Below are 19,373 nucleotides of genomic sequence, written 5' to 3'. Positions count from 1 at the left end.
ATGAACACCCTCAATGTCTTTTTCGTTTTTTATGTGTTATATATTACTACATTTTTTTTTAACCCTTGTTTTTGTGAGGATACAGACTATTATTCAGAAACAAATGATAATTCGTTAAAAAACATTGATACTGCTATAGGAAAAAAAAAAGGGAAGAAATCAGTTGCAATTGCTTTGTTATCATCAGGACTGGTGGCAAGTATTATTGGGGTACTTTATTATATGTATAAATCTCATAATAGGGGAAGACATGATTGGAATAAAGATTTTAATTTTCCTTTCTTTAATAAACAAATAGAATATGAACAACCTGATGGAGAAAAGCCAAGCACTAGTACAAAATATAAAGAACCATTAGGGATAAATAAAGTAAATATAAAAGGAAAATTAAAAGAAAACAATAATGATATTGATATTCCTTTGAAAAGGTTTAATATATTTATGGATAATGTGAAACTAGCTGCTCAACACCACTTCAACGATTTGTCAAATGAACAACATAAATATTTAATCAATGATTACGATTATTTAAGGAAAATTGTCCAGACTTTAGATGAAAGTAGGGATGTTAATATTTCAAAAGCCCAAGAAGATATCGCAGTTTTAGGTGTGGAGCATTTTCTTAAAGAACAATATCAACAAAAATTAATATAAAATTATAATATATATAATTTTTCATATGTTTGTGTAACATCATTTATAGCATAGTATATAGATGCCTGTACACTATATTGTATATTAGCTTTTTTTGTATTATAATATGTAAAATAAAGAAAATATAAATATATGTGAAGTTAAAAAAAGCATAGATTTTTTTTAATGTGTTATTTTATTGTTATATAAAACAATATATTTTATTTTTGTTTTATGCACTTAATATTATATATAAATAATTCAATATTAAAATCTTTTACAATATAAAGAAATACGAAAAATAAATATAATTACATAAATAATACAATTAGTAATATATAAGTGAAAAATAACGATTTTTCAATCATTATCTATTTTATACGAATAAGGTTGAAAAAGGATAAAACAAAAGGACCTATATTATTATTTATGGTTATATATTGGAAACACTTTTCATGCATTCAAACATATATAAAAATATAACGAATGGCTGGAAAATGCTTAAGATCAATATGATTATCCAAAAATAAAAGAAAATATAAAAAAATAAAAGCATAAAAGGCGTAGATGGATATAAAAAATCGATGCATATAGATGTTTCGTTTAAAAATACAATTATTTATATTTTTGTAAAGACCACTAAAATGGAATAATATAATTTTATTAACTTAAGTAGGGGCATTTTACTTTGAGCAATATATATTTTATGCATAAATATTAATGTAGTAACAACTAGGTATATATTGATTTAAAAATTTATTTAGTTGTTTTTGTTACAAGTTTAAAGAAACATTTAAGCACATTTTTTATTAATGAAAATAAGTTTTAATGCCTACATTTGGGGTTTTTACATTCTAAGAAAAATTAAAAGTTATATAGAATGCGAATAATTATGTTATCCTGAAATATGAGGTTGTTATATAAAAAATATCACATAAAATATGCAATTTACTTTTTTGGCATAAAAAAATATTAATTTTAATAATTAAAAAAATACAATTTGAAAATTGATATATGAATAAAAAATATATATTACATATACTTTTGTAAAGAGTATGCTATTATTTTTTTTAATAAATTTAAGTTGCATTCACAATATTCATTATTGTTTATTCACCTACTTGCATAAAATGTCATGATAAATAATTTAAATATTAATAGAAAAATAATTTGGAATTATATTTAATCATAAATACATTTTTTTAATAGAAAAACCTTATCACTTTTTCATACCAGGTAAACTCGTTTAATATTTATTAAGGTTTTATTTGTGCTATAGCAAGCAGGATGCTGCATTTTTCTAATATTTTTTAATAATTTCCTAATATTAAATTTTTTACTAATATAAAAATGTATTCTCCCCGTATCTACATCAACGTGATGCATAATTGTAAATATGCTTTCTTTATAAAATAAAAAAAAAAAAATAATTAAAAATGCATTCTTTTATGCACATAAATATCAATGGAATTTTAATTTAATTTTACAAAATATTATTAGATAGTATAATATTGAATAATAATAGGTTTTTATATATTATAATTATAAAAAAAAAAAAAAAAATATTTGAGTACATACATTTTTAAAAATTATTTTTTTGTAATTATTGCATTAGATATTTAGGTAAGCGCACAAAAAAATAGTGAGTATTATCACCGACTTGAACCTAAGTTTAATAATTAATGTACATAAAAGTATATAGGTTGGAGGGATATATTGCATAATTTAATCTATTTACTTATTGATGAAAATAAATTATTTAATTACATCAAAAAATATTTTATATATTAAATATGCATACAATTTTAAAAACAATGTAATAATAATATAATATTTCCATTTGAAAAAATATATAGCACGCGATATTCCTCAATAAATATTTTTAGTTTTTTTATTTTATCTTATATTTTTGATTGTGTGTATAAAATAATTTTTTTTAATAGGTCATAATTTAAAGTATAATTATAAAACAAAAAAAATCGTCATTATAATAATTTATTGATTAATTAATTTTAATTAAATGTGCATAATAAATATTTTAGATTTAATAATTAATAAGTGCCGTATAATTTAAAATTAATTTAAAATTTATTATTTGAAATTACTTATTGTATTCCTAACGTATATACAATTATTTTATTATTTTTTTTAATAACCATATTTTTATTGATGATGATTATATAATTTTTTAATACATTCTGTGTGCGAATCTATGATAAATACATAAATAATTCTATATTTTTTTAGAAAATAAGATTAGAAAAGTATCAAATTAAAAAAAATTACCAAATAAATTTTTTATATTACCTAAAGATTTTATATATAATAATATATTTTAATATAAAATATATTTAATATAAAAAATATTTTTGGAGGATATAATAATTCCTTTAAAAATTTTTGAAATATTTTATTAAAAATAAATATATAATTTACGAAAAAATGAATACTGATAAATTTTCGCAAATTTCGAATAAATCTTCTAAAAAATCCAGCGCTAGCTCATTAAAATTAATATCGAAAGTTCTTGGAATCACATTTGCTATTCTTTTTTTTTATTCCAATAGCCACGTAATAATATAACAAATACATACAAATTTGTAATTATATAGCGAGCATGCATTTATAAATATTTATATTAGCGTAATAATGTAATGAATGTTTATATATATTTTGCGTGCGTGAATGCATATTTAATTAATTAATTTAAATTTTTATTATATTTTTTTCAGAATGAAAGAATAGATGAAAATGGAATACGAAATGTAAGGCATTTAGCCGAATATATACCAAACATTTCAAACCCGACTGGAAATGTATACCATTTCAGTAGAAATGAATATAACCAAGAAAGAGAAGAAAATAGAAATAATTATAGTTCTTGGACAAGCGGAGAAGTACCAAATAATGGTCAATATTCTGAATATCGAATATCTTCGGAAATTTCTGAAAATATAAAGACGCATGCTAAAAACTTTATTAATCTATTAAAAACTTACTACCACTATTGGATTCCTATGGCAATAGGTTATTATTTAGCTTTGAAGAATTTCGGAACAGACTGCACTTTATTGATAACAGTAATTATGGGTGTATTGTATTATATTCATATAAATTCTTCGTAAGAATATATATAGTTTATGTGTAAATAAGAATAAAACCCATATATTTTTAATATTCATAATGATTTTATATTGTTCACTAGTGGTTATTTCACTATTTTAATATTACACTATATGTAATTTTGTTTATATATAATTTGTAAATTTTTAAATAGAGTTTTTAATTGCATTATTATTGGTTATATTCTTTATAAATGCACATACAAGTAAAAGCGTGAAAAGTAACTATTCTCATTAAACTATGAAATACTTGTATAAGAGAAATATACAATTTATATAGTAAATATATTAATTTTTTATTTTATCAACACATAAGATATATAGTATTTTACTTTTGGGGGGCAGATCGTTTTGAGGTATTATTTATATAAATAGCCCCGAACGTATTTAATAGCATAGAACAAAATGACTCAGATATATGTTGTAGATTTACTTAAATATATTTACTACTCTAGTTTTTATACTAATCCTAAATCTACTATTATTAGAATGACAATTCGATGTTTACATAATGACATTATATTATTTTATATATTTACTACATTATTAATTATATTATTCCTCATTGAGAATAAATTAACAATGTCTAGGTAATTATTAGTGTTTTGTGTGGGGAGTATGTAAAACTATATGATGTTTTATTTCGTATTCCTTTTTTCAAGCATGCATATAAACAAAAATAAGTGTAATTAACTAACAAATACTGATATTTATGAGTATTCCATGTTTCTACTTGGCTTGAAAAAATCTTTAGAATGATTAAAGTAGGAAAATATGTTGTCAAATGCTTTTAAAAGGGTTATGTAAAAAATATGATAAGAAAATATAAGTGTAGTTTCTTTTCAATTTTTTATTAAAATATACTTTTACGTTATTAGCTTTTATTGTGTAATACAATTTTTATTAGAATTATTTATATGCATAACATGGGGAAATCCACCTCTTTAAAATATTGCTGAATACAATATATTGTAGCGCATTAAAATATTATCACGATAATTATTAATCTAACATTGTAAAGACTACGAGGAAGTTTAGCCACACAGACCAATTATATAAAAAGATTAAGAACAGTAATAGGGTAAGAACATATATATGGCCTAAATCGCTATTTTAGTATATTTTTTTGTTTTTTTCAAGAATCTAATATGTCATATTGTATAGGTAGTTATATATCGGTAACTAATATTAGAAATCGACCAAAATGTAATAAAGAAGTTTCAAAGTTACACTTCATAGCTACTTCAAAAAGCGCGAAGCAACCTGAATTATATAGTATTTTTCTTAAAGCAATTTATTGTGCGTAAGTTTTAGGGTTTAGTTATGGAATGCTTATAAATATGCATAATAAAATAGCAATTTTTTATATTGAAATTATCAAAAACTTACATAGTATGTAATGTATTATATTTTATTGAAATATAGGATACTAATATAAATGTGTATTTCAAAACAGAAAAAAAAATTATATATGAACAAAATTTCATGTGGAAAAATAATTAAATCCCCAAATAAATATTTTTTTATAAGAGCAATTATATAATTAAATCATCCGTATATAAGTTATCATAGATATATTACGATTGGAGAAAATATATGATTTTAAATGTGCATGTGTATTATTGTTATGGATGAAAAACGAAAAAATAAATAAAAAATTAGATAAAAAGGTTACATAAGAATAATAAATAAATTTTAGCCTTAATGAGACCTTTCAATGCAACGCATTAATTAAACTTACCATATTGTGCACAATTATTGAACACGGGAAATGGTATTTGAAAAAATAATATTAGTAATAAATCATAGGAGATTATTAAAAAAGATCTATTCAAATTATACAGAAGTTTATAGTAACGTATCCGCATATTGTTAAGGAAAGAATTGATAAACACCTAGTGTAAAAAATAATTATTACTTTTTCTCATAATTTATATTTTTAACTTGTTTAATTATATTTCGTTTTATATTATATCGACGCTCCATTTATGGTAGGCATGGTTACCATAAATGTGAGAGTCGAAAAAAAAATTATATATATATATATTAAAAACTATAGTAAATGCACTAGTGAAAGAATATAAAACACACAATTGTCTCGGTGTATTGAATAAAAAAACGTAGCTACTATTATTTTAAAAAGAAAAAAATAAAGAACATATAGTAATAAATTTAAAGTATCATTTTAAATCATAAATGATATAATAAAAAAACACACACATATAAAAATATTATTATTTTATATAATAATAAAAGGTTATATTACATTTATATGTACATGTGTACCTTATTCTTAATAAAACTTTATAAATAACAATGTATACATGATATAAAATTCTTATTTATTCTTATTAAACCATTCTTAACAAAATTAATAATGCAAAGCCCTATTACTTTTTAATGTGTGTACCATATTTTCACATATAAGTTTCGATATATTTTATGTTTTTGATATTATTGTTTTTGAATTTTAATGGAATTGATATGGCTGTAAAGGATAAAGATAATATATATATTAAAAATTAGGAAAAATGGTGTCAATTCGTAATATAATGAAGATCGCCCTTGTTGCACTGGGGGTGATAATTGGGAATACGTTTTGTCATTCCACTGAAGATAATGTTAAAGAATTAAAGTATATGATTGATAACAAAGGTTTATATGATGATTTAATGAAATTGCAACGTGAATTAATAGTATCGTTAGAATCTGATGAAATAAAATTACCAAAAGCAACGAGTGAATCTAGGGAATATTTTGATATTTCTAAGTTTAAGTTAATAAAATGTAATGATGTTGATGAAATTGGTGATAGTGTTGAATACGTTGTACCAGAGGAGCATACAGGTTTGGAGGATATAATAAAATATGAGAATATTGCAAAGTGTGAGGGGATAAAGAAGTACAGGGGAGAGAATTCGAATTTGATTAAGAGAAAGATGATACTTATAAGAGGTTTGAAAATAGCAAAATTGATGGTTTTGAGTATGGATTTGTATAGAGAAACGAGTGATTTTAAAAAGGCTCTAAAGGGGGTGAATGATGCATTACATGGTGAAGAGGGTGAAGTGATAAGTAAAAATGGTGGATTAAATAAAGAGGGGGGAAGTGATAAGTACTTGGATATGTTGATGCATGATATTGATAAGAAAACATTGTTTGAGATGGATGGTGGATTTTTTACAACGGATGGAAGCTTTGAGTTTGGGAATAATTTGGATCTGATTGCAAGGCAACACAGGATAAGATTGTTTCAGTTGATCGGTCCCCACTTCCCAGGTAGGCCATCATAAATTTTATTTGGAACTTATTTTTCAATAACATAGTTTTTGTTGATTTTTTTTTTACGTTAAATATTGGGATCACACCAGCATATTTATTTTTCTTGATTTCGCTTTTTTTGCAGCACTTGGGCACTTTGTTACGCTGTCATTGGCGCTCAAAAACTATGAAAACTTTTTCGAAAAGGGAAAGGGGCATTTTATAAGCTGGCAAAAGCTTCTGAGCTTTAACATGTCAGACAGATTCAAGGCACTTGACCTAATGTGCAATGTCGAAGGAAAATATGATATACAAAAAAAAAGAAGAATGACTTATTTAGAGCAAAATAGAAAGGGATCATTTGATGAATGCAATATTTTAGAATTTTTAATTCATTATTTTAATAAATATCAATTGTCTTTAATTTCGAGGACGTATGATGATGAATTTCAGTCGTATTACCTTTTGGAACATAAAGATATGAAAGAAGAATTTTTTAGATTTATGTGTAATGGTTCAAAGAATTGTAATATATACAATAGCGATAATTTCTTGAGCAATGAGAATGATGATAATAAGGTTGTGTTGAAAAAATTGGAGTCGTTTAATGCAAATGCACCTTTTAATGTGAAGGACAATTTTTCGGTTTTTGCGAACAATTATATGGATTTTTCCCCGAAGCAAATAGTGTACACGCACTTCTATAATCTGGCAGGGATACTGAGTAAGTCTCGATGTATCTAGTATGCTACCACGTTAATTAGTTTGTTTTTTTGCTATTTATATTTCTTTTCTTTTATTTTTTTGTAGATAACGAAATTGGGGCGTATGTAGGTTCTTTGTACCTACCTGGATATTACAATAGTAACTAAAATATATTCATATCTAGTTTATTCGTTCTATTTTGCTCTTCTATATGCTCATCTCTTTGATTTCCTTCCTTTGCAGCGATCCAACTCAGCTTTGACGATGAGCGAACTTTGAAGGAGCAATTCAAGAATTTAATCAAATGTAATTTTAATATTTTATGATACATGATTCATACATATGGATGTATATATTCGTATACATGATTCATATATGGATGTATAAGTTATTTTTGTATCTATGGATGCATAAACGATGCTGACATTTATAGGTGTTGTGAAATGTAACTCATATGACAAACAAAACAAATCTTCAAAGAAATCAAAGAAATTAGCAATTAAGGAAGAAAAAATAGTATCCAAATGTAACATTTGCAAAGGAGCTTTTGATATTATGACTTGGAAAAATGAAAACGGCTTATCAATGGTTGAAAAATTTTATAATTATGTTACAAAAGTAATTGAAACTCAAACGCTAGGAAATATAATGAGCAATATGAATATTTATGACGAATATGATAACTTTTTATCAAATGATTTAAATTGGTACACATTTTTGTTTTTGCTTCGATTAACAAGCTATAAAAGTAATCACAAAAAATAAAAATAGTTCTTTTTAAATATTGATATAGAAAAATATGTGTACTAAAATTTGAAAATTTGTTTTTTTTGCAGATATTCATGAAACAACTGTAAGTGAAGCTATGTATATGGACTTGAAAGATGAAGACACGCAAGTTAAAACAATGGTGACAGATCATTGGTATCCATCTTGCATAAAAAGGGCTTATACATTATATGTAAAGGCACACGTAGCTCCGGACCTCTTATCAGGTAAACTAGGTTGCGAATTTTCTACAATTTTATGTGCGTTCAATTTGGTATGAATTTTCTATAAGATATATTGCATCCTTTTTTTTAGTGTTGGAAGGCTTATTAAAACCCGATACAATTGAAAAGATGAAAAAGGTTGTGCAATACGTTATACACGTAAACTCTTTTATGCAACTAGATTTTTTCCACGCATTAAATGAGCCAGTACTTGGAACATTCAGAAAAAACCCTCTATCTAGGGATCTTGAATCTCAATTTGTTCAATGGCATAATGAAATATCTTCAGGATACTTCTTTTTACATTATGATAATCCATCTAGAAAAAATGAATTTTATAAAAAACCGCATTCACAAAGATTTGTAGTTCCTAAATATAGCGAATTAGTAGAAGTATTTAAGAGATATATTAAAAATGGTTATGAATCTTATTTTAAACAGAGACATGTAAAGAATTTGATAGAATTACATGATACATTTAACATAAATAATAAAATAATGATGATGAGAGATTCGTACGAATTATACTTAAATCATTATAAGGATACAATTTTTTTTGCAGAACCATTCATTATAAATAAATATTTATCATTAGTTCCAAAAGTGCGCAGAATAACTGAAAGGCTTAATTTTATATTTCATTATACACCAGGAAATGCTTACAACTTTTACAAATATGGTATGATTTACGGGTTTAGGCTGAACAAAGAGTACTTAAAAGAAGTGGGTGAGGAACTAGTCTCCGTTTATAAAGCAAACAAGGAAACATTCAGTGATGTGACTTTCCTGCAGACGCTGTACTTGTTGTGCAAGAAACTCGAAATTAGCGCTGGGTCTCACAGGCGTAATGACTCGACGGTACGAACTTGCGTGATTTGAACAGTTTATTTGTGTGCATTTTTTTGTGTATGCAATTTTTCGCGTATTTTATGTTTAATTTTGTATGATTTTGTTTCCTTTGCAGAGCATTAGCAACATTTTCATGCTAAACGTTTCGAAGTATTACTCGCGATTAAGTAAAGAGGAACGAATTAATGAAATTGACAATAGCATGAAATCCAAGTTTTTGGCGAAGACGCTATACTCCGTTCTGCATACAACGTTCTCTGTAAAAATTAACAAAAATCTTGATAAGTTGGACAAAGATTATGCAAAGGCGAAATTAATTGAGCTTTCTGCGGATGAAAATGCTTATTTCACGTATGCGTATGCATATTATGGTAGCATAATTGATAGCATAACGAACAGCTTGATGCCCTTATATGCGAAGAAACCCATTACACAACTGCGTTATGGAAAAACTTTTATTTTTGCGAATTATTTTGGATTTGCAGCACAGATATACGGAATTCTTAATCTTAATAATATGAAAATGTTGTTTGAGCATCAAGCAATTGCATCGGCGAACAGCTATTCCATTGAGAAGATGTCACAATACTTGGCAAAAAAATATGTATCGATTGTTGTATACTTTGGTGTGCTCAGGGGTTACGATGTGAGTACTTATCCATCAGAATTGACATTTTTGAGTAATGTATTATTTAAGAGTACTTTTTTCCATGTTTCAATGTACTTCACTATGCATATAGGTACTCTTCTATGGTTAGAAAGTGGAAGGGTGCTACCAAGGCCAATTTACAACGAACTACAGGATCAGACGAGTGATATGTTTATACAAGAACCACCAGAGAAAGGGCCATTGCATTCATTCGGCAAAGATTTTGTATTTGGCATGGTTACCGCGTTTACTTTTCTGTTTTCAGTTTATACTATTTTCCGTTGGTATGCATTTTACACGAATGTGGTATACTTCTTTATTATGCCAGTAAGGCTTTTCAGTTCTTATCATAGACCTTTCCAAAATAAGTTTTCCACAGTCACAATAGATATTATGAAAAGTATAACGGCAGATCCAATTTTAAAGTTGATGAACAAAATATTGCGAAGCATGAAAAGTAGAAACGAGTACAACGAGATTATGAATGCTAGATTAAATGACACAAATTTTAAAAGATTTATAGAGGGAAAGCGAAGTAGTGCAATCATGCCGAGTATGACACAAATGATGGATTTAGATAGAATGACCTATACATTGTATAAAGATGACAACGTGTTCTTTGATGGCGTGAGTAAGGAGGAAGAGTTCCTGAACCAAAGGAGCATAATATAAGGAAAATAGGAAGGAAATATCTACTCGATCTTAGTTTTTTTTACTTTTTTTACTTTATTACTCGATTTTGTGTTTTTTTATTTTTTTACTTTATGACGAACTAAGAAAATTAAAGGACGGCAAATTTAGAACGATATAAATTTTTGACTACACTAAAGCTTAGAAAATTCCTATGTGTACGAGCTCTATATGTGAAAAGTGAAGGTGGTCTAATGGGTTTGTAACAAAATTGTGAATTTTTAATAATTTACAAGCGTGGGTTTTGGGAGCTCATATATGGGTTCAGGGCTTTGTACTATGGGTTATGTTTGTGGAACCCATGTTCGGGTTAGAGATAAGTATTATATCTTTAATTTTTTATAATTTGAACACTAATTAAATATATGTGCCATCCGTATGCTTGATCATGAGATGAAGTTCAAATATGCAACCAAAAAGGGGAATAATCTAATATGAAAGGGGTCGCATAACATTTTAATAAGTTATAATATATTAAATTGAGCGTTAATATATATTTAATATGATTAAGGTAAAATAATTATATTTCATATATTAATATAGATATTTGCTATATAATAATTGTCATTATATAAGACTTGCTAACCCATAGTTATATTGAATTATGCATGGCACAATATATTTCTTTATTTGATGGAAATTTTATTTAGTAAAACTTATTATTTGTATCATATTTATTTTGATTTAAACTATATTGCTCCAATTGAACTGTAATAATAGATATTCATAAAATATAGACGCATGGAATATCGATCGAGAACCGGCAATATAACATTGTCTATAAAATATTATTATGCTTCTAACATTTTTTGAAGTTTTAATTGTAGTTACTATTTTCTTTTTGTACTTTACATTTTTATTAAAATTAATTAGTATTAACAGAAGTTGCTTTATACAATTTAATCCATTTATCATAAGGAATAAAATTATATTAACCACTATTAATTTTTAAACTTTATAGTTTTGAGGTATAAATAAATTATATTTAAAAAGTTAAAAGGAAATTTATTAGTATGTTAATAAAATTTAATGTTATAGTTTGTTATAATACTTATAAATAATAATATAGATAGAATAATATTATTGTTCTAATATATATATAGTATTGTATCAATGGACAAGCACTAAATATGTTAAATTTTGGAAACATATATAATTATATATTAATGCAAAATGTATAGAAAAACTATGAATAATTAATTTAATTTCAATAATATTTTTATTATGTTACTATATATATACAAATCCACAAATATATAATTTAAATATAATGTTTTACGAAATATTTATGTTCTAAAATATTATACTTTAAAACAATGAAACAAGGAAATTACTATTTGGTTTAAAATATTCCTCTTTAGTGCATTAATTATCTCATTTTAGTATGCGGTGATATAACCAAAACAACAATAATAATGTTAGATTAATATATTATTAAATACGAACAAATATATATATTTATTTGATATACTTATATGGGGATAAAAACATTATATATATTCTTAAACATTTGATAATATTATAATATACGTATAAAAGATCATATGGAATATTATAACATTTATTTAATTAAGTTTTAATGCAATAATATTAGAATTAACACTACCAAGAAAAATATAATTAATAATTCTATAGTTTACTTAAAAATATAGTTTATTATAAAATATAAAAGCAAACTGTATATTTAGAAAAGTAATAATTATAAGTTATTTCTAATGTATACATTAATTGAAAATTTTAATGGTAGAAAATATAAAACATAATTAAACTATGTAGAATAGGTAAATGTTATATGGCTACAGATTTGTCTTAAACAAACATACTTCCCTTATTCTCCTATCTAAAATGTAAATATAACAACCTAATTACACATAGTTTTCCATTATCTTTAAATTTACATCAATATTTATTTATATGTTATATATTTAACATTTATTAGGTATTATCTTAAAAACTATTTACATTCAAAGACATATTTAAGCTTATAAATAGCATAATAAACATGTATCCAGTGCTAATTGTTGTTTTAACAGTGGAAGTGATGCGCAAAAAATATTATAAAATTACTCAATAAAGAATACTTTTAAATTGAAATATGTAGAAATAAAAATTAAGTTATCGGATTCATTAGAATGGATTCTGAATTTATCTATATTAAATAATAATAATATAAATTTATGTAATTTGCATAAAGACGTAGCACAACTTAATTTGAAAATACTGTAATTTTAATAAAACATTGCTGTATAATATTAAAAACAAGTATATAAGTATTTAATATATTTAAAAAAATGACTATTTATATACTTTAAGGATTGTAGTAATAATATAATTTTTTATTTGTTATATTTATGCAGTATTTAAGTTTTAGAAGGGCAATTATTAAGACATAATATATGACGTTGTTTCTTTCATAAGCTAAACCATAAATATAAGTATGTATTTTTTAAACTCACTATAAAATTATGTAGAATGTTATTAGTAATAATGATTTTATGCATAAATTGTGTTATATATACATATGGTAAGCAATGTATTAACAATCCCCAAAATAAGATAATTTATATAATTACCATAAACAAAAATATAATATTCTTTTAGTAATACTATTGTATTATTATTCCATATTAATTTCAAATTGATATTAAGAATAATAATAATAATAACATGTTTAACCACATACAATTTTATATTAGAGTTCAATTAGTTTGTCACTTATTAAGCGTAAAATATACAAAACAACATGATGTTACATAATTTACATATTATAAACAAAATAAATTACAATGGATTATGACCTGGTATATAATTTTTTAATAAAATTTGCTTTTCCTTATATTTTTCGATGTTATATTACCTATAAAATTCATTAAATTTTATTTTATAAGAGTTTCATTAACATATATTTTGATTTTACTTTTTAAAATTTTTTCTTAGTATCAACAGTTTAGTGAGTTAAGAAAATTTTATCCCGATGAATTAAATAATACTTCAAGACTAGATTTTCATAGTAATGGGAATATTAGGAATTATTGCCCTAATCAAAGTTCAGGAGAAAAAAAGCAATGTAAGACTGAACTCGATAAAATGAATGCTGACTGTCTATTGTTGTTTGAGAAATTGTTTTCGAATTATGCAAAAAGTAATATTGTTGAGTACATTATCATATGGTTAGGTTATGTGTTAAACCTAAAAAATGATAAAAGCATCAACAATTTAAATGAATTTTATAATAAATATATAGATAAATATAATGAGTATAGTAAGACTGTAGATGATTATAGTGATAATAATAATAATAGTTATAAGGATCTTATAAATCAAAAAAAACATTTGATGAATTTTGGTACTAAAGATATGTCTAAATTTTATGATGCATTTAAATCATTATTTAACATGTATACTGAATGTAATACGACAGATCCATATTGTACAAAATATTCGAAATATGCCAATCAGTTTGTTGAAAAATATAAAAATCATAATGAAAATTCTAATAATACTGAAGGCAATTCATATGGAAAAATATTGTCTATATTATCATAGGATTATGATAATTTAAAAAATAAGTTTAAAGGTTGTTCACTTATTCCAGAGATAAAAACGACACAACCTTCAATTGCAAGTTCTGAAGATGATTCTGAACAAATTTTTGAACAAAATTATGAACAAACTTTTGAACACAGTTCTGAAGTTACATCATCAATTTCATCGATAGGAAACAAATTAATTCCAGTTTTATCGATATTAGTTGCAATAACAATTTTTTGGGCAATTTCTTATAAGGTGAATAATAAGGAATTTAAAAATATTACATTTAAATATTATTTTAATTATATATATGTAAACGTTGATAAAAAATAATGCGCTTCTTAACATTTTATATTAGTATTCGTTGTTTGGATTTCGGAAACAATCTCAAAAACAACATTTAAGAGAAAAAATAAAAAAATAAAGAAGAAAATGGATCATTAATAAATTATTCTGAGTATGACGATTGATGTATTTTATGAAACCGTCTATTTGGAAATATATAAGTTTTGATCATAATTTTTATGTTATGGATGAGGGTTGAATTTATGTTTGTGGAACCCATGTTCGGGTTAGGTATAAGTATTATATTGTATTTAGTTTTGTATAATTTGTATAATTTCGTATTTTATTGTTAATTTTGAGCTAATGATTTATGAGGCGATTGGTCGAATATTAGAATCGATATAGAAAGATGATTCCAAAGTGTCAATTTGGCCCTAGAAGAGAACGTTGATTTAAATAATCACAATGTTTAATATGAGAAATGGGGGAGAAGAATGGGAATTGAAGAAAATAAATTATTATTTCAACCAAAAAGGCATTTAAAATGATTTCACCCTTCAGTACCACCTGAACCAAATGATAAATGAAATAACAAATGAAGAAAGTGATGAGGGAATGGTTTTGAATGGAATAAAAATACAAGGTACTATTGGGATAGAATTTATTTAAAGGTATATTTATTTTAATAGTCATTATTTTAGGAATTAGTATAATATTTTAAAAATATTTGCCCACTGGAAAATATTATATATTTTGGTGATTTTTACGTTAGTATTTATGAGTTGAAAGAAGAAATGGAAGTAAGGAACAAACATGAACAAATCGTAAATTGTATCGATGAGAAAATGAGATTATTAAATATATAAAGGAAGGTTATATGGCAGTTATTAATTTATTTTGTTTATAAAGAAAGCACAATTCTTTAGAATTATAAATTTAATTAACTTATATTTGAAGTTGAATTTAAAAAATGTATAAATTTAAATAGTACTAAATAAACAGGATTTCATTTATTAATATAAATAATTAGGGATTTAATATGTGGGAGACATATTAAGGCTCATTTACCCTATTTTTATAAAAAAATATAGAATACATTTTTTATATGAAGAAATACTTTATGACAACTAATGCGCTATATTTATATTTTATTTAAACAGTATTTATAAAAATAAAGACAATATAATATTTAACTATTAAAGGTACTATAACGTGTTTAATGAATATGAAAAAATAAAGCGCTTGCTATTAAGTATATTTCATTTTCTGGTTTCATATAATAATAAATTAATAATTTGTTACAAATTTTTTATTTTACATGTATTTTTCACTGTAATTTATACGAGGTATACTTGATAATATGAATATTTTATACTATTTTAATATAAATATAATATATTTGATGGTGTATATTCTGAGATATATTTTTAAATAAAATTATTACATACCAATTTATGGAGAGGCCATATATTTTAAAAAACGAAGAAAAATAAAATGTAGAATATTATTAAATAATATTAAACATTTGAGAAGTATAAAAATAAAATATAATAAATTATAAATTATTTAAATGTAAATAGCAATGATGCTTTGTTAATTGTTTTTCATATGTTTCCATGTATTGCTTTACAATATATGTGTATTTGGTATTTTATTATTTTAATTGACATATATTAATTTGCTCGTATATAAACAATAGTAGGAAAATATAAGTTTATAAAATATTAGAACGGTGCCATTAAATATATCAATGTATTATAAATTATATTAAAAGCCTATTTGCGTAACAAATTTTCCAAAAATATATTTTAGTGGAAATTATTATATACATATATATTTTTTTTATAATTAAAATATTAAAAATGGTGTATTTTTAGAGAAAAATTAATATTTATTTGAAACAAATATAGTATTTATATCCATAAATAATTTTAATGAATATAACGAAATTTATTACAACATTACATTAATTAATTCTATAGAAATTGCAAAAAGTTAATAAATGAAATAAATATCATTTTTTTTTAATATATTAATTTATTCATAAATTTTAGAACAAAAAACTAATAAATATTATTATTTTTGGAATAAATATCAATTTATCATCATTATTTCAAACTAAATTTATTATTTCATTTATTTATGAATAAAGTTAAAAATGAAAGTCCGTATTTTAAAATATGTTCTTTTTTCAATTATTATTTGTTCTTTTGAATATGCCAAAAATGTAAGTTACACTTTATTTTCTTTTATTATTAATAATATTTCATTATAGTTTTTGTATCTATCGCTTTACATTAACCTTATATTATTATCTCATGTATTGGTAAAACACGTGTGTTAAGTTAAACCAACAGTTAAAACTAGTTATATATATTTTAATAAATATTTCATTTCTTTTCAGGAACTATACTTTGTAAACGATAGAAGGGTGTACCTTGAAAGGAATGTAATAAATTTTAGAAATAATAGGATATTAGAAGAAGCAGAGAACCAAATTGGTTTAAATGGCTTTTATGAATCAGCTTTGAGTCTTGTAGATCAATTTAATGAATACAACAGTGATTTCGAAGAAATAACATATAATCGAAATATTATAGATTCACATATAAAGAAGCATAAAGAAAATAATACATTACCCGATTTAAATATTGTAGATAAGGAAGCTAAAAAGTTAATCAATGAACTTCGAGCAGAAATAGAAGAAGTAAAAAAAGCGATTGATAATAAAATGAATGGTGAATTAGAAATACAGCCGATGCATGATAAAAAAATAATAAAAAAAGATGAAAATAGTTCTGTATCAGAACGTGAAGGTTTTAAAAAATCGAAAAGTTTTGAAAAACAATTGAGGACTGTAAATAATAAATTTAAAGATAAATATTATAAAATTAAATCAAGTAAAAATTATATGAAATTCCTGATTAATAAAAATATTATAAAAGATAAAGGAAAATTACAAAAGTTGATGATGTTGTCTGCTACAATTTTGGCGGTGGCAATAGCATCAGGAACAATGAACATACTATTACTACTTGCACCGGTTGGGTTTTTAATATTTAGGAAATTGTGGAGATCCATGAAACATAAATTAAAATTACGAAAAATATAAATATAGCCACTCTTTATTATTGTGTTTTATTATACTTGCTTAAATGATTAAAAATAATATATTTAATAGTTTATGACATAAAAGTTACATTTTTTACATTTTATAAGATAATGAAATTTGATTTAATTGTTTGTTTTATTATTATATATTTTTTAATTTAATATATAATCACGTTATGTAATTAATTTGTCTTTCCTTAGTGTTTGTCAAAAACTCATTTGTCCTTATTTACATGCACATATATTATGTATTAATGAAATTTGAATGTACTAATTTAAACACACTTATTAATAAGCTTATAAGCTATGCTGAGGGGGAAGGTTCATGTTTATAGTTGTATATTAGGTCAGGGTTTTGTACTGTGAGTTATAGTTTTGTTCTATGGAATCGATACTTTGGGTTAGGGTTATATTGTATTAATTTGTTTATAATTTGATCATATTTATTTATCTATAAATGTTGATTAAATATATGTACCATCTCTGTATGCTTAATTTCGAGCTGAGGTCTAAATATGCAACCAAAAAGGGGGTCTTCCATTAATATGAAAGGGGCACATATTATTTTTCCATAAGTTATAATATATACAATTGCGTGTTAATATAGATTTAATATGATTAAAATAAAATGTCTATATTGCATATATTAATATAGATATTGACTATATATGAATTCATATTATCTATATCATAATTGCCTATTATATAAAACTTGCTAATCAGGGGGGTATATTAAATTGTGCATAACACAATATATTTCTTTATTTGATGAGCATTATATTTAGTAAAGTTTATAAATTGTGTTACAAATACTTTAATTTAAATCGTATTTTGATAATCAAACAGTATAATAATATTACATATGAGGTTGGGTATTAATTATAAGATGATTCATTTGGAACAATTGTCTATATTATAGTATATCTTCAGGTTATTGATTATATTTTTATTGTTAATTAAACATATTACCAATATATAATAGGTAGTCATAAAATATAGATTCATAAAACATCAATCGAGGTTCTACAACACAACGATATCTATAAAAGATGTTTTATGTGTCTAGCATTTTTAATAATAAAATGAAAATCGCACTATATATACGATATTTTTTTAAGTTTTAATTTTAGTTATTATTATCTTTTTGTATTTCCTTTACATTTGTATTAAAATTAATTAGTATTAACAGAAGTTGCTTTATACGCTTTAATTTATTTATCATAAAGGTATAATAATAGATTAATCACTATTTATTTTTAAATTTGATAGTTTTGAGGTATAAATAAATTATGTTTTAAAATAATTAAAAAATAAAATATAAGTATATAATAAAATTTAATATTATAATTTGCTCTGATAATTATAAATAATATGGTAGATTGAATAGCGTTATTGTTCTAATATATATAATATTGTATCAATGATTAAAACTGAAATATGTTAAATTTGGGAAACATGTAAATTATATATTAATTCAAAGTATACAGAAAAGGTATGTAATAATTAATTTAATTAGAATAATATTTTTATTAGGTTATTATATAT

At 23.5% G+C, this 19,373-nt stretch overlaps 4 protein-coding genes and 1 pseudogene across 4 annotated transcripts, besides 1 other annotated feature; all 5 read left to right on the top strand.

Annotated features, from left to right (window-relative positions):
- Window positions 1–654, top strand: PBANKA_1400800 (early transcribed membrane protein; the record flags this gene model as incomplete). Its single annotated transcript, XM_034567322.1, has 1 exon — window positions 1–654. One exon carries the CDS (start codon window positions 1–3, stop codon window positions 652–654), a length of 654 nt encoding a protein of 217 aa, XP_034423830.1.
- Window positions 655–3,075: 2,421 nt separating this feature from the next.
- PBANKA_1400700 (Plasmodium exported protein, unknown function) lies at window positions 3,076–3,758 on the top strand (the record flags this gene model as incomplete). Its single annotated transcript, XM_034567321.1, has 2 exons — window positions 3,076–3,204; window positions 3,366–3,758. 2 exons carry the CDS (start codon window positions 3,076–3,078, stop codon window positions 3,756–3,758), a joined length of 522 nt encoding a protein of 173 aa, XP_034423829.1.
- Window positions 3,759–6,286: 2,528 nt separating this feature from the next.
- Window positions 6,287–10,883, top strand: PBANKA_1400600 (cytoadherence linked asexual protein, putative; the record flags this gene model as incomplete). The annotated part of the gene is made up of 8 exons (XM_034567320.1): window positions 6,287–7,034; window positions 7,162–7,740; window positions 7,827–7,880; window positions 7,965–8,027; window positions 8,155–8,469; window positions 8,558–8,716; window positions 8,805–9,571; window positions 9,678–10,883. 8 exons carry the CDS (start codon window positions 6,287–6,289, stop codon window positions 10,881–10,883), a joined length of 3,891 nt encoding a protein of 1,296 aa, XP_034423828.1.
- Window positions 10,884–13,687: 2,804 nt separating this feature from the next.
- On the top strand, window positions 13,688–14,856 carry PBANKA_1400500 (annotated as a pseudogene).
- Window positions 13,688–14,856: a sequence feature (BIR protein, pseudogene;~PIR protein, pseudogene).
- A 2,019-nt stretch (window positions 14,857–16,875) lies between these two features.
- On the top strand, window positions 16,876–17,829 carry PBANKA_1400400 (fam-b protein; the record flags this gene model as incomplete). The annotated part of the gene is made up of 2 exons (XM_034567318.1): window positions 16,876–16,944; window positions 17,122–17,829. 2 exons carry the CDS (start codon window positions 16,876–16,878, stop codon window positions 17,827–17,829), a joined length of 777 nt encoding a protein of 258 aa, XP_034423827.1.
- Window positions 17,830–19,373: the final 1,544 nt, after the last annotated feature.

Source organism: Plasmodium berghei (genome assembly GCF_900002375.2).
Source record: "Plasmodium berghei ANKA genome assembly, chromosome: 14".
NCBI lineage: Eukaryota > Apicomplexa > Aconoidasida > Haemosporida > Plasmodiidae > Plasmodium > Plasmodium berghei.
This window is presented reverse-complemented; position numbering and strand designations above follow the sequence as displayed.